This window comes from Cotesia typhae, unplaced genomic scaffold, assembly GCF_013202065.1.
Source record: "Cotesia typhae breed Kobodo isofemale line unplaced genomic scaffold, CoteBio_Ctyphae contig_4, whole genome shotgun sequence".
Classification (NCBI taxonomy): Eukaryota; Metazoa; Arthropoda; class Insecta; order Hymenoptera; family Braconidae; genus Cotesia; species Cotesia typhae.
The window spans coordinates 10,699,489-10,714,744 of record NW_027423748.1 but is presented as its reverse complement, the minus strand read 5'-3'; the positions used below and the strand labels follow the sequence as shown (position 1 = coordinate 10,714,744).

General features: G+C 33.7%; 2 protein-coding genes across 10 annotated transcripts in view; one reads left to right on the top strand and one right to left on the bottom strand.

The window, feature by feature from the left end:
- The window catches only part of LOC141527026 (latrophilin Cirl), a 142,032-nt gene that overhangs the window by 21,115 nt on the left and 105,661 nt on the right, over window positions 1–15,256 (bottom strand). For all 9 annotated transcript variants that reach the window (XM_074242262.1, XM_074242266.1, XM_074242267.1 and 6 more), the window contains one exon: window positions 960–1,155. In XM_074242262.1, the coding sequence (XP_074098363.1) occupies window positions 960–1,155 (196 nt within the window). The remainder of the gene's footprint in view (window positions 1–959; window positions 1,156–15,256) is intronic.
- Window positions 1–15,256, top strand: part of Vlet (COMM domain containing 10 protein valette) — a 154,030-nt gene that overhangs the window by 34,168 nt on the left and 104,606 nt on the right. The window lies entirely within an intron of this gene.

The window sequence follows — 15,256 nt, the reverse complement described above, 5'->3', positions numbered from 1 at the left end:
TTTTTTTATTTATTTTTAAATATTTTTTCATATCAAGTTAAGCTTTAATATCAAGTATTACTGTAATTGTTATTTACTCTCGAGGTACAGAATAGTCAGTACAATATATATAAGTATATTACAGTACAGGAGAAACGAAGCAATTTTAAATAAAGATTTTAATGCCTTTAATACCAGAATTAGCAAAAACATAAATATAAATATTAAAAAAAATTTTTTTTTTTATTTTTATTGACCAGACACTAGACGGTAAAATTAAGCCCCATAGTTATAGTTAAGATGTTACTTTTCCATAAGTGTTAGTCACACATTTTAATTGACGAAAAAATAATTTTTTTCATCATTTAAAATAGGATTTTTTTTTTACAATTCAAAAATCTACCGTAATAATAATAATAATAATAATAATAATAATAATAATAATAATAATAATTAAGGCAATGCGATTAAATTTAAACTGAATGAATGAATTTATTTTTGAGATAAATAAAAAAATTAAAAAATAATAACAAAGTTGTACTTTCAAATAAATAGAATCGGATTGCCTTTTGTAATGCAATAAATTTCCCAACAAACGTTCGATCACCGACTAGACATAATAAACACTTAAATCCAAGGATAGAGGAAAGAGGAACGAGGACAAGGATCTAGTATGTACGATCACGTGAAGGAAATAATATACCACGAATAAACGGCATAGATCGAGGATATGAGATGAAATGTCCGTGTCTATGACATTATAAAAGTATCTCAACGCTCTGATCTACGCCGATGCAGATTCAAATGATCAAGCAATTGGCCAGTTTGCTCTATCATGTCAATCAGCTCGTGCTTTGTATTTTTCCCTCAAAATATATCCATTCATTCTAATTCGCTCGTACTCGGTTAAATTATTAAATATTTTATATTTTATCAATAATAATGTAATAAAAAATATTTTATGATTTAAGATAACTTACTTGTTGTAGAGAACGCGGAAAGATTTCTGAGCCATGCAGTTGACGCTCCAATCTGTGTTCCCGTGTTCGTTGCATATTGTTATCGAAAACCTTCCATAGTTTGCTCTTATCAGATTTATCAATTCTCCCTCTCCGCACTCTATCCTCAGTGTTTTGCCCTCGCATTCATACGCCGTATCGTAAAGGTTCGAACGTTCTGAAACAAATGATTTTAATTTTAACAATTATTTAATGTCACGGTAAATGATATTGTGGGAAAAACTTTAATCTACATTATATTTTTTTTTTTTTAATAAAACTAATAGCGCAATAAGAGAACGATCGGGGGTAGAAAATCTGCAATAGATAAAATAAAATAAATATCTACTGTGTTAGTGTATAGGTGAACTTTTGTTGGTATGGGTAGATTAAAGACGTTACCACCCGTTGTCACAAGCGGGTAACATGAAAGAATACTCCTAGCAGCGGGATGTCGTCAGCTTGATGTTCGCTGAGACACGAATATATACAAACTACATCTATACCTTGGCGAGTGTGTGTGTGTTTTGGTCTATATAAATTTATTAAGGTAAATGTCGGAGTATGTGTGTATATATTTCATTGCTGTTAAGACACAGCAGGACCATTGTTGATCGGGAACAATATTTCACTCGTCACTGGTAGTATCGTGTGAGAAGCCAAGCCAAACCAATACAATAACATATCACGTATTTTGTTATACATTATTACTTCTGTTGTATATAATAATAATAATAATAATAATAATAATAATAATAATAATAATAATAATAATAATTATAATTATTTTATAGAGAGTAAAAATGTTAAGTAATATAGGTTTGGTTTTATTTGGCTTAATTAATAACTAGAATGATTTGTCTGTGTGGTGGTGGCTCTAGCGCCAAGCCTGGATAACTTTTAGTGCGGTTAATAATTTTGATAAATCTAATTAGCTTGAACAAATATATGGCGGAGTCAGAAACAGCGGACATGACTAATGATAATGGTGTTTATTAATATCTACTAAGCGATTGTTGGGGTGGATTTTTTCAGCCGTACGCTCTGAGCCATCAACCGAGGTTTAAAAGAACTCAGTTATTTATTGATTTTATTATTTTTATTTTTCTTAAGCCTTGTACAAAAGGTGTACTATCATATATCAAGATCGGAGTTTTTCTTGTAAATTAATTTTATTTTATTTCATTAGAAATTAATATTAAACATTGAATTGACTAATAGAAATTAAAATGACTCCTCCTACGTTTGACCATAAAAAATTGAAAATTTTTATTGTTAAAGTTCTGAGAATAACTTTTGATTCTTTGAAAAATTTTAATTCAGATTTTATTAAATTGAGAGACGGCCTGTTGAGTCTTTGAGGGGATTTATTGTTCTGAGGAGCGAAGATAAATCATTTTGATCAATTTCAGAGAAATTTATTTTGATAATTATATTAATTGTCCTAAAAGTATATTTTTATAATTTATCAGCTTAAAATTGATCCAACCTGTCAAATCGACAAGAAAATAACCATCGAGCTCATTTTATTTAGCTCCTAAATTTGCTGAAGCCTTAAAAACCCTCGATAAAACCAAATAAAAGCCACCCAAACAAACAAAACTAAAACTATTTTTTTACCAGCAGCATTTCATTCAAGTGTCAATACCAAGTGATATGATTCAAGTTGACTTAGCGATAAAAACACAAAGAAAAAGAAAAATAACAAGTCAAGTAGTGGTCGAATGTCTGCCAGTGAAAAAACAGAAAATACCAAACACCATATACGAACATATCTCTGTATTATTATTATCACTATATCTATAAAGTAGAGTTGAGTAGTTTCACAACTAGTCGATATTTCATCGAGGAAACAAACGAGATAACAGCAAGCTGCACATACCCGTCTTCATTCTCCGGCATATAACTCCTACAACAGCAATAACAATAACAACAACTGCCTACACCAGAGTAGCCAGGAGTTCTCTTATTATCTTCCTCACTGTGGTACACTATTTTGGTCTTTTACTTTTATTCCCCAATAGCTAGTATAGCTAGTATAGCTAGTATAGCTAGTATAGCTAGTATAGCCCCAGCTCCCTCTGCTCCTCCCGAGCTTTACTCCGGCACCTTTATTCCCGAGGGGCTTGCTGGCTTTTCGCCGCTTACTCTCGGTCTATTTGCGCTCATTCGCATCCTATCCCGCCCTAACCTTCAGTAAACTTGCGCAAGAGAAAAGAGAGGCTAGCAACACTCTTTAGCTTTGGCTTTGGTTCTCACTTGGGTGAGTACTCGGCCTGGTTGTCTGCCTGCACCAGAACGGCCTGAACTCTAGTGTAAAATATTACCCTGGACAAGGATGAGGGTGATCTTACGCGTCCACATTATATATATATATATATATATATCTATATATCTATCGATGTAGTTGTAGGTGATGACCTGCACCAACCCGGTGTAGCTAGTTGTCTGCTCGCCTGTTTCTTCGACGTTCTTTGCTAAAGAGGGTTAAACGCTTCACTGATAACTACACCAGGTCTTTGCTTTTAAACACCCTACTTTGCTTGGGTTTTCTCTACCGCAGATTTAAAACATTTTTTTTCTATTTCATGCCTTTTAACTTGCACCAACGCTAAGCGATCGCTTGAAGGCATGTTTGGATTCGCCAAATTAATCAATCTTTTATTTTTTTAATTTACTTCCGGGCAATAGCAATAGCAAACTAAATATGATATCATTGATGGTTTCTTTTTTTATAAAAATATAAATGGAAGTTCGCTTTTGAAATTTTATATTTTTTGTTTAAATTGAACTCGAGAATTTTCTAATTAACGAAAACTCCATTGTACTGATCGGACATGTGAAGTATGAAAAAAATCCAACTGATGGATTGATATGATATAAATTGTATAATATTGGATTACACGAGTGATATTATTATTATTATTATTATTATTAAGCTGTTTGAAAGTCTCTATTTGGTTTTTTTGAAATAAATATTGAGGTGAAATTTTATTTATTGAAATAGCTTGCAAAAATATCAATCGAAAGCAAACATTTTATTATCGATATAAATGATACAATAAATAACGGCGTTGTCTATCATGTTTATTGAATTTAATACGAATATAAGTTATCTTTGATACACTGGAGTGCAAACAAGTGACGCAAGTCGTCTTCTTATCTATTTGTCTCTATACAATACTAATATACTATGAATAAAATGATAATGTACAAATATAAGTTCAGAGCTGACGTATCATTTGAATTTATAAGCGAGATATTTCTTCCAAGTTTTTTTAATCTCCGGTTTATCACCACAGATTCAGTTTATTTATTTTAAAATAATGTCACCGTTGATCTCGTTTAATCTTATTGTTGTTGTGTGTATGCCCAGAAGGTTTTATCCTATCTCTTCGAGTCATATTTATTTAAATTCCTTTATTTTCCTTCTATTTATATTTTCCATCCACTCAGCGATGACTTTTACTGCCCATTAACAAATATAAATTTTACTATTATGTAGTTTAAGATCTTTTAAGTTAAATCCGTAGAGCCGAGCTGACACTTAAGATTATTTTAAAACTGAGGAAACAAATTCTGTTTATGTTTGAAGTAATCTCAGGTATTCAAAAACAAATTTAACGATTTGAGATATTTTAAAATTATTTTGAATTAAAGATAAATTCTGAAATATTTAAAGACATTTTTGCTTTTTTTTTCTTCATTGAAAATTCGTAATTCTGGAAATAACTTTTCTAGATTTTGTATTTTATCTCGTTTTAAAATTGTCGATCAATATGTAGACATTTTACAGCTTTATTTTAATTAAAGACACTTCTCTCTATTAAATCCAAGATTGAAGCTTTAAATAATTTGCGTTATATTTTAGCAGAATATTTTTAGGAGTAAGAAAAAATATTAATACAGCAAAATATCTTCCAGCTTTTGATTACACGGACATAATACTCTAATGTAATTACTATAAATACGCTATCTATGCACATAAAGTACAAACAACTGATAGTTATATACGGTATAAGTTATAATGTGTAATGTGTAATGTGTAATATATAATGTATAATGTATGTAGAGAGGAAATAAAATACAAAATAATCTCCAGAAGCATCATTGTAATATATTTAATACACAATATATAATTTCGTGTATAATAATTGAACACCGCGATGGCGATGCCGATGAATAATTGAATACGATTATTTTTCTTTTATGACCTTAAATTATAGTTTAAATCACAAGGGCCATTACTTTGAATAATATTTCGATATGTTACCAGTTGCCACAGGACTACTGCCTACAACCTACTACCTAATATATAAATATATAAATATATAACAGGAATAAACAGAGTTAATATAATATAATATAATATAAGTCTGAGGTGCATTAGTGGTGGGAAAAAATAATATAATATAACGAGGATCCATTTGCTCATGCATACATTAATGCCCAAGCATATACATGTCACATTATAATACCGTAGGAACATGTGTGTAAATTTAGGCATATCAGTAGAGAACATTGTACTGCACTTTAAGAGCTTTAAATGATAACCATTTGATTTTCTGAACGTTGTGATATTGTTTGTGAGTCTTGGGTGTAAATATAAATTTATATTACCGACACTTTACTTAACTCTTACACTGATTGCTTTTTATGTTATTTTTATAATTTATCGAGTAAAAAGGTAAAAAGGTTTATTCTGATTTGAGGCTCTGTTATTATCAACACCAAAGAAGAGAGTAGAGTGGTCCAGTCCGGGACATCCGTAACTAATGACTCTGATAGTGGACTTCTTTATTCTCTTGAATAAATGACGACTTATAATAGATCTTTAAAATTTTTTTTATTATTACTAGCAACCTTACTAGCATTATTTTTGTTATTATTATTATTATTATTAGTCTGTTGCGCGAACCTTCTTCAAAACTCGCGAACCTTCAACAAGCGGCGCAACTTAATTAATTTCTCTCCGGTGCTCGATGCCGTGCCAATCTCGAGCTCGTCAATTCATTTTTAATTACGACTCACTTTTATTTATTTTATTTTATTTTATTTTATTTTATTATATATTTCATTTCATTTAATTTATTATTTCTTTTCAATAAAACACTTTCAATTTTGCAGCTGGGTACCGGGTTGTAAAATAAATCGCGAGTCGTGTAACAACAACAGTACCAGCAATGCGAGTTAAATAATGAAAATAATAAAGTTGCTGGTGTAATATCTTACGTGTAATCGAAATGTAATAATTGAAGACTGGTGGTAGTAAATCGAATTGATCTATGCCCGAGCTTACGTGCCAAGAAACTCTATTTGTACCGGTTAATGGTTAATAGTTTGTGGTTTTTACCAAATAAAATAAAATACCAAAAGCACACAATCTAAATTTAATTCACTGAATTCTGACTTTTCCTTAAAAATTTCAAAGTAGTGGACCAAGCTCTTGTGCTCATTTTCCCCCAATCGCCGGTCAGATTGGGACTTAAACTCACAAAGTACCCACGAGACTAAGACATAAGTATATAAGTATATAATATTGTCTGGAATGCCGAGCGTGAGACGCCTGGATTCTCATTTCCTCAGTAGGTGCTTTACTGCATACTCTGTTGATGACTACATACTAGATAGAGTATATATTGTTAAAGTATAAGCTCCACTAAAGCTAGTACGTCTGTTCTGTAGTGATATGAGTACACTACTGGATACCTGCGGGCGTAGGGGCACCTAATTGGCAATGAGCCTTGTGTTCCCCTTCGACCCGCTCACCTTGAACATTTCCACACGTACCTTGAGCCATCTTCGCCCCGTCTCATGTCTTATGTCTTATATTATGGACATGAACTGTTCTATCCCATAGCATAACAATTTAAGCTTAAGCTTTTCTTCCTTTTCTCGGCACTCGCATCAGGAGATTCATTTACCAGGAATCCGACAATGTGATCATGATCATGATCACCATCAACCTGATCCTCCATTCTACATTCTAAAGTCTACTTGTGCAATATATGTGTAGGCTGACCGCGGAAAAATAATGCAATCAGATAAATTATTTATTTGTAATTATGCCGGATAATTTTTATTTTTACATTATTTGTTATTTATATTATATTTAATAATAATGGAATTTAATTTTTTTTTTTTTTTTTTTTTTTTTTTTTTTTTTTAAGGGGGACTGTGAGATGTAATAATAATGATAATAATATATCATTGAATTGCGATGATTGTACCGCGGCTCGCTCACAAAGGCTCTAGGGACTGATGATGCAGTGTGTCGCGTCTGGCGCATAACATCACACGGCAAGACGAGGAAATGACCGAGAAATTCCTACCTAGGCAAGAGCAAGACGCGTGACGAGCTCACTACACACTATATACTCTTCTGTTGACTGTTGACTGTTTACTGTTTACTATAGTATAATATATACCAGACCCAGAGGTAACTAAACATTCCCAAGGGGTTAACAGTTTCGATGCTGTCAGAAACGAGTTTCTATCCCGTACTATCATTTAGAGAACAATGTCTTTATTAATAGACATTTAACATTTTTTTATCGGTTAATTCATTGTCCGATTTGATGAGGTTAATATCTGCCTTCAGGTATTTTCTATCACTGACAACCATTATTTAATTACCGGTAATTATCCTCTCAATTATACTATATTATAATCGATAATAAATCATAAACAGTGTTGAGACTCGAAGATGACGGTGAAATTTTTTATTTATTAAAATTTATAGCTCTCAAACTATTCAAGATTAAGAAATGGGGTTAAATTTATGTAAAAGAGGGGAGTTTTGTTTTAAAAATTTTTCTCCCCGAGCATTAATTAATTAATAAAAGTATTTAGAGCTTGAACTTAAATATAAATTAATGTAATTATATTAATTAAATTTTTAGGAACTTTAACCAATAATTATTTAGCGTTAGTCGACGTCAAGTAATTGGAAAATGATTGCACAGCGTTATTGTCGGGGTAAATTGTTTACAGGTGATTCGATAGCGAAAATAATTGAATAATATTAAGTAATACCGTGTGACGGATAATATATAATGTATTATGTATAATATATTGTGTATAATGGCAGCAACCACGGGCGGAATATTCCATTAAGGGTGGAATAATATGGTAAAATAGTCCGAAAAAACTATCTGATGAATAATAACAATAACTAGAAGCTTACTAGCAGTAAATTTAAACAATAGAGACCGCGTAATTATATGAAATAGGTTACACATTTGAGTTAAGTAAATAGTGAAGAGTAAATATAGTGAAGAGTAGTATTGGTATGCGTTAAATGGTGTACTGGTGTACTGGTGGATCAATGATATTGTGTGTTATGTGTAATTGAACAATCTACGCGGGATTGTAACTGACAGAGTGCCGGCGTATCACAAACGAATTAAAAGGCTTTGTAGGCGTCAGAGAACAAAGCGAATGCACGTGAACACGTGGAATTTCTGGTGCGTGTGTTGCACATCTATGTAAAATGTATCTGGTGAATGTGTGGATGCAGACGCGTAACGATTTTGAATTAACGCGGTCGCGGTTTTTAATTCAAAGGAACAGAGAGGGTGACCGCGAAAAAAGGAAACTTTGAAAAAGGGAGGGGGGTGGAAAAAGGCAATGCACATGTGTGGGGTTTTTAAAATAACATGGGGTGCGAGAGAGAAAGAGGCGGAGCATGAATCGTGCATAAAGGTGTCTAATTATTAGTTCGTGCAGAGGCGTGGCGTCAGATCCAATCGGCGTGCATGCGTCGGGGCCATAACGTCTTCCGTGTTTCTCGGGGCACCTCTGCTTGCAGTGCAGTTGGCCCTTCGACTTATTTTGTTGGTGATTTTTTTATTATTCTGCCCTGCACCGTGATCACAGAGCTCAGTATCGTAAGAGCCATGCCACATAATAGCCCACGCATAATTCCTTTGCCCGGGACCGATACCGCTCGAGCACCCTTTTTATCCCCAGAGCGTGTATATTAGTCGAGTTAATAACTAATGATTGCCGGTAGTTCCCGATAATAGTTATATTTGTTAAATATTGTCCGAGATTAGGCTCGAGGTTGTAGGGTGCCGGGAATATTAACGCCACCGATTATTCTGACCTTAAGCTTCAGCTAGGGTGAGAAAAATTAATGAAATGTAATAAAGTTGAGTATGAGGTTGTTTTTTCTTTAGAGATAATTAAGTTCGAAATTGCAGAAGGAAAAATCGAATTAATCAAAATAATTTTAATTTGATTGATTTAAAAAATTAATTTTGAAGAATTTCGTGAGAAAAATAAAATAAATTAAAAATTAAAGTAAGTAGAATAAATTTTACTTTGTCAAGAAATTAAATTCAAAATTGTAAAAATCAATATTTAAAATTTTATTTTTTTCCCTGCGCACATAAATTTAAACTTTGAACAAAACGTATTTATCACAAAGTTGATTATTTATTTTGAATAGGGTAGTAGACACGTCTGTTGTAGGTTAAACCATGTGGAAATTAAACAGATGAACGACAAACTCGCCGGTGTAATGTAACGGCTGCACACGATTTGTCTGGAGAAGTGCTCTATCCCAAAAAGCCCGGAATAAAACCAGCACGTGTTTTTATCCTCCCTTGGTATCGCGACTAATTAGCGCCGTTTAAATTTATATTAATTAAAGTTTATCTTTGAAATAACAATTACACAGAGTGAACTCTAAACTACTCATTACAAAATATATATATATATATATATATATATATATATATATATATATATATATATATATATATATATATAAACAAATATAAAAAGCAACATTGAGAGATTTCATCATAAAATAGCATTCTCTTAAAACACGGTTTAAGATTCTTATTGTTACTGTAACTTAAAAGTTATCTCCAGGATGGATTGAGCTCTATTGTGCGCTGAGTAAAGCTAAAACCAACCAAGAATTTCAATTAAATTATAGAAATTCCGTAGATGTAGAGGTATCGTAGAGTAATCTTGCAATTATATATATATATATATATATATATATATATATATATATATATATATATCTATATGAGTATACATCTGTAGCTTTTGTCGACGATTCCCGCTGGCAAATGATGACCTTTTCATAAACTTTTTCAAACTCACATCACCGCTGTCCCTATCTGCTCTTTTATTTAACTTTGCTTATTCTTCCTCAATTCTCGATTCTTGATTCGTAATTTCTCTTTTTCGATATAATATAATATAATATAATATTAATATATAAAATGTAAGACGTAACGCAACGCGAGGGCCACTCTCTTTTGCAATCGGTTAATTTCTCAAAATAAAACGCTACATTGGTTAAAGTTTAACTTGTTACTTTGAGTAGAACGTTTCGTTTCGAGCAATCAAGAATTTATGTAACGACCTTCTCATATTTATATAAATTACATTATTCCCGTTAATTAACGCTGTATATGGCAACGCAGATGCCGATGAGTTTTGTATTTATATGCTTTGGCTCAACAATTAATATTGAAATGAATGTTTGTATTTTTGGAGAAGTATCATTCGAACAAACAGATCCATTAGGGGGATTAACCTATTTGCCGGATCATAAACAAAGAGATTAGGAAGCGTCACCGGTGCAGCGTCAACAACCTAAAGTTTATCTGGCGACTATTCTGTTTAGTTTTAGTCAGATAGGATACTAAGAGAAATAGTTGTTATGTCGTCAGCAGAGTAGAGTGAGATTTAAGTTAAATCCATATGGACTTTATCGTCCTTTCATTAATTGAAACAGAGAAATACATTTAGGTGCTTGTAAAAACACACTTTGCGAGTATATATGTGTTGAGAAGACATTGGGGATTTTAGTAGCTGTAGAGAGTGTAAAAGACCCAAAACCGAGCGTATATAGAGAATGAGAGAAGATAAAGCATTATGGGTTTGGGTGAAAGCCGAGAAGCCAACGTTATATATATATATATATATATATATATATATATATATATATATATATATATGTATATGTATATATTTAAGTGCAAAGGACCAGTGGTCAACAACATGACACGGTGAACGGGCCATTAAATGCTGCCGGAGAATTAGTTGTCTTGTATTTCTGTATTCTGTATTCTATATTGTATATTGTATGCAGTGTCCTCTGAAATTTTATACCTTCTGGGTCGAAATATCTGGAGCACAATATTTCCAATTTTATCTTGAGAAATTCTTGGAATATTCATGAAAAATAATTTTTTATGACTTGATATAGACATATATAATTTTTTTGATTCAAAATAGTTCAAAAAAATTCCGACAGATGGCGAATAATCGATAAATTATTTCGCTAGAAGAAAGTTCGACTTTGAGATATTTATTTCAAGTAAAAAAAATTTTTTTACTCTTTTCAAGAGCATATTTTTCATTAGTTTTCAATTAAATTATTTAGTAATTAGTAATTAGTACTTGTATTTAGAAATTTTGATATTAAAAATTCATTAATAATAATTAAAACCACGACATATCTGTAGACAACATTTAATAAACCAACCTGGAGTAGGTTTCCGGGTAAATATCCCAGTAAGTCGCGTAATATTATATGTTACCATAACTCTCGAATAATCGATGCTACGGAATTATCACTGGCATTGCTTGAAGGCGTAACGTTTCATTCGGAGTTAGCAGTTACCAGCTCGGAGTTTCGAGTTTCCGTGGCTGGGTTCACTTGTAAATGTAGTTGGAGTTTTGCCAGGACTGGCTGTAGATTCCAGTGTACATACTAAACTGAGTATTCTGTGTATTGTGGCACAGATGACTGGAGGAAAGTACGACACTGATCCATCGCCGTGATTATTCACTAAAACGTCGAGCGGAGGTAATTAATACCCTCTTTTGACAATACACCAAATCAAACTCTCTCGTACATTACACATTATTAATAACAATTAACGATCAAAATGTTCTGAAGCACACGTGCCAGCTAGATACCGCATCTCAAATCATTGAGTCATTGCAGCACAATGGGCTTTATTTAGTATCACATGTGTTTATGAGGATGTGTATATGAGGAGATGTAATGTCGGTTTGATTGCTACGGAATGGACTGATCATAAGGCAGCGCACAGGCCCGAGTTAAATGTAAAAATAATTTATATTCTCAGTATAAGGCCTCGCTCATCAGTCCAGGCAAAGAGGAAATAAAAGGCCTCCTCTAGAGGGATGAGCCTAAAGAGTCAGAGTCAGAGACCAAAGAGTCAGCGGTATTATATCGGGTACATACTAAATACCGAGGAGGAGAGTACAGAGTAACAGAGTACTTTTACTGCGGCTTATATGCCCGGGAACAAACAGGACTGTAAATGCATCAGTGAAACTATCAGGTATCTCCGATCGTAGCTGCCAGTAACAACGGCAATTAATGTCCAAGGGCTCGTGCCACGGTACTTCGTAACCCAATGAACAGATACAATCGTAACATAGATTAACTGCAATATTGACCTCTACGGGGATGAACTAAGCGTTTATTCTCTCCGTGAACTGTGGTACCTCTCTATCTTTAACAGTTTGGTTCTCTGGCACCGACCAAAATTCAGAATGAACTACAGAGAGAGAAAGAGCCCATGTAATATATAATATATAACATATAACATATAGCAAGAAGATCGGTAATCGGATCGGAATTACCTGAACCTTCCGGCCGGAATCCATCCGTTATACCGCGGTGAAGTTCCGAATGATTTGCAACTGCAGCTCCAGACTGTAATGCAGACCCGATACTCGAATATCGATGCACAGTCCCACTTTGTTTTTTACTCGTTTGCTGGGAATACAATATGGACGTAGCTAAACGGTTTTCTCTATATGTGGGGAGTAAGAGATGGGACTTTTAAATGAGTCCTCTTTGATGGCGATGTAATGCTGTGGAACGTATCTAGGCTTATCTCTCGGTCCTCGGTGCCATTATAGGCAGACGCTAGACAAGGCGAATGGCATTCTTGGATTCAAGTCGGCGCCGTGACACTCATTCCCGAGGAACAAGTTATTATCTTTATCCGAATTCCACGATTAGTTTTTTTTACGTGAGATTGTCTTTGTGTTTTTAAGAAAGTTGTTTTTTAATAATGTAGATTCTTTTAATGGAAATTATTTTATACTGGATCGATGGAAAAAAATTTTATCAAAAATTTATTACTAGTAAATATGTTTTTTGGTGTAATTGAAGTACATTAAAAATATATAAATGAAAATGTTAAAAAACTTTATATCAAACTGAATAATATTGTTAATTATTTTTAATGTATTTTAATTATAATTGTAATGGTAATTGTAATATAATAATGGTAATTATAATGGTAATTGAAAATATTTTTTCACATAAATTTTTAATAAAAGTTATTTTCGTAGAAATGATATCTAAAAAGTCTGTTATTTATAAAATAAAATAAAAAATTGATTAAATAAATGAAAAATAAAGTAAATTGCCCGCTTAGAGTGTTTTTTAAAAAAAATATGATTGGGTATTTTATTTTTGAAAAATAGTTTGAGTTATAAACTAGCAGAGCAGAGAGTCATGAAAATACGAGGAATAAAATTTATCTGAGTTGGTGCAGTCTTGAGTATAAATTCTATAACATTTTCACCAGCATATATGTATATTTATATATATATATATATATATATATATATATATATATATAACATATATGTATTTATCTATATAGAGATAGACGAAATGACAGAGAGTCATTTCCCCTGCGGTTGTGAGGCTACCTACAGGAACGCAAAGTGTTGAGATAGCTTTTGGTTGGAATGTCTTGGCATGTGCTTGAATACCACATATTTTTCATGATGTCACCGGTTGGTCATGTACACTATTACACCAGGAAAGCGTATTCTCGTGAGACGATCCAGAAGGTAATTCGACATTCGTACGCGGACCGAAAAAATATAAATAAAAACCTTCACTATCTCGGATGAAACTTGAGGGCTACACTCGTAAAATGTTGATTCATTTCATCGAGTTGAACCCCGAGCTAACGAGTTTCACCGCAGTCCTAAGTTTGTTTCTATTCGGATCACTTTTAATTTAATCCACGCCCTCTCAGATGTCAAATTTACAGGAAAGAAAAAACCACCCAGGAACATTTAAAAGTTTAAATCAGAACAAGTGCCGCACAAAGTACGCAAGCGGAGGCTGAGGCGGAGGCAGAGATCAGGGGATGAAATGAGATTTAATGCCTGCACCACCGTACTGGTTTACAATTCTTTTCGCAAATGGAACCAGACTAAGTGGAAGTCGTTAAGATGGAGCAGTGTGCTGAGATCAAGTGCCTCCATGCTATGCCGAGCACAGGGCTTTAGTCAGAGCTTGCACACACACACACACACACACACACACACACACACACACACACACACACACACACACACACACACACACACACACACACACACACACACACACACACACACACACACACACACACACACACACACACACACACACAAATAAAAGAGAAAGAGAAAAATGTATGTATATTTCCTTGGGGCGTAAGCGGCCATTTAACGCAGTAAATTTTACGCGAAAAGACCGAGGGTCCCTTCTTCTCTACCCTCCAAGTGGCCAGGGCTCTTCCGCAATACGAGTCCCACGAGTCTTTTCTTTTTCTTGCCTCTTTACACCGACTTACACCACTTTATACATCCATATACATACATTACTCCTTCACTACAGTTACACTGTTACACTACGCTAAACTTCCTTTCATTCTCACTGGGCTCTGTTATGTCTGTGTGTTATTCTTCGACACGCCACTCAACGTGTAAAAGTATGAGAAAGAAGAGACGCCGCCGGCGAATTCGCCCTCTACTCCTCATTCTATTCCCAACACCCGATTTTCCCTTTATGCTTGCCGTCCATCGACCAAGCTAAGCTAAGCTACTCCTTTTCTGTAGTATAGTCTCGGGTGAAGAAAATACCTATCCGCACTTTATTTCGCCTAACAGCGCGGCCTTCTCACGTCACGATCGCATCTATTGCCATCATCCGGCTACTCGGCATTTTATTGCCCTCCATTTCGGTACGCTAGGCCATCAGAAAGCCCATTTTCACAGTCGACGCGGAAAAATGAGCTTCCGAGAGCATGCATCAGCCCACACATTTGCTAAACAATTGATGTAAGACTCGAGAGGTCATATTTGCATTGTAATTATTACCAGAGAAATTAAAATAAAAAAATTCTTTTATCCCTCGCTCTCTCACATGTGCACAGACTCTAAAACCTCTCACGACCCAAGCCCTGAGGGCAAAAAAGTGC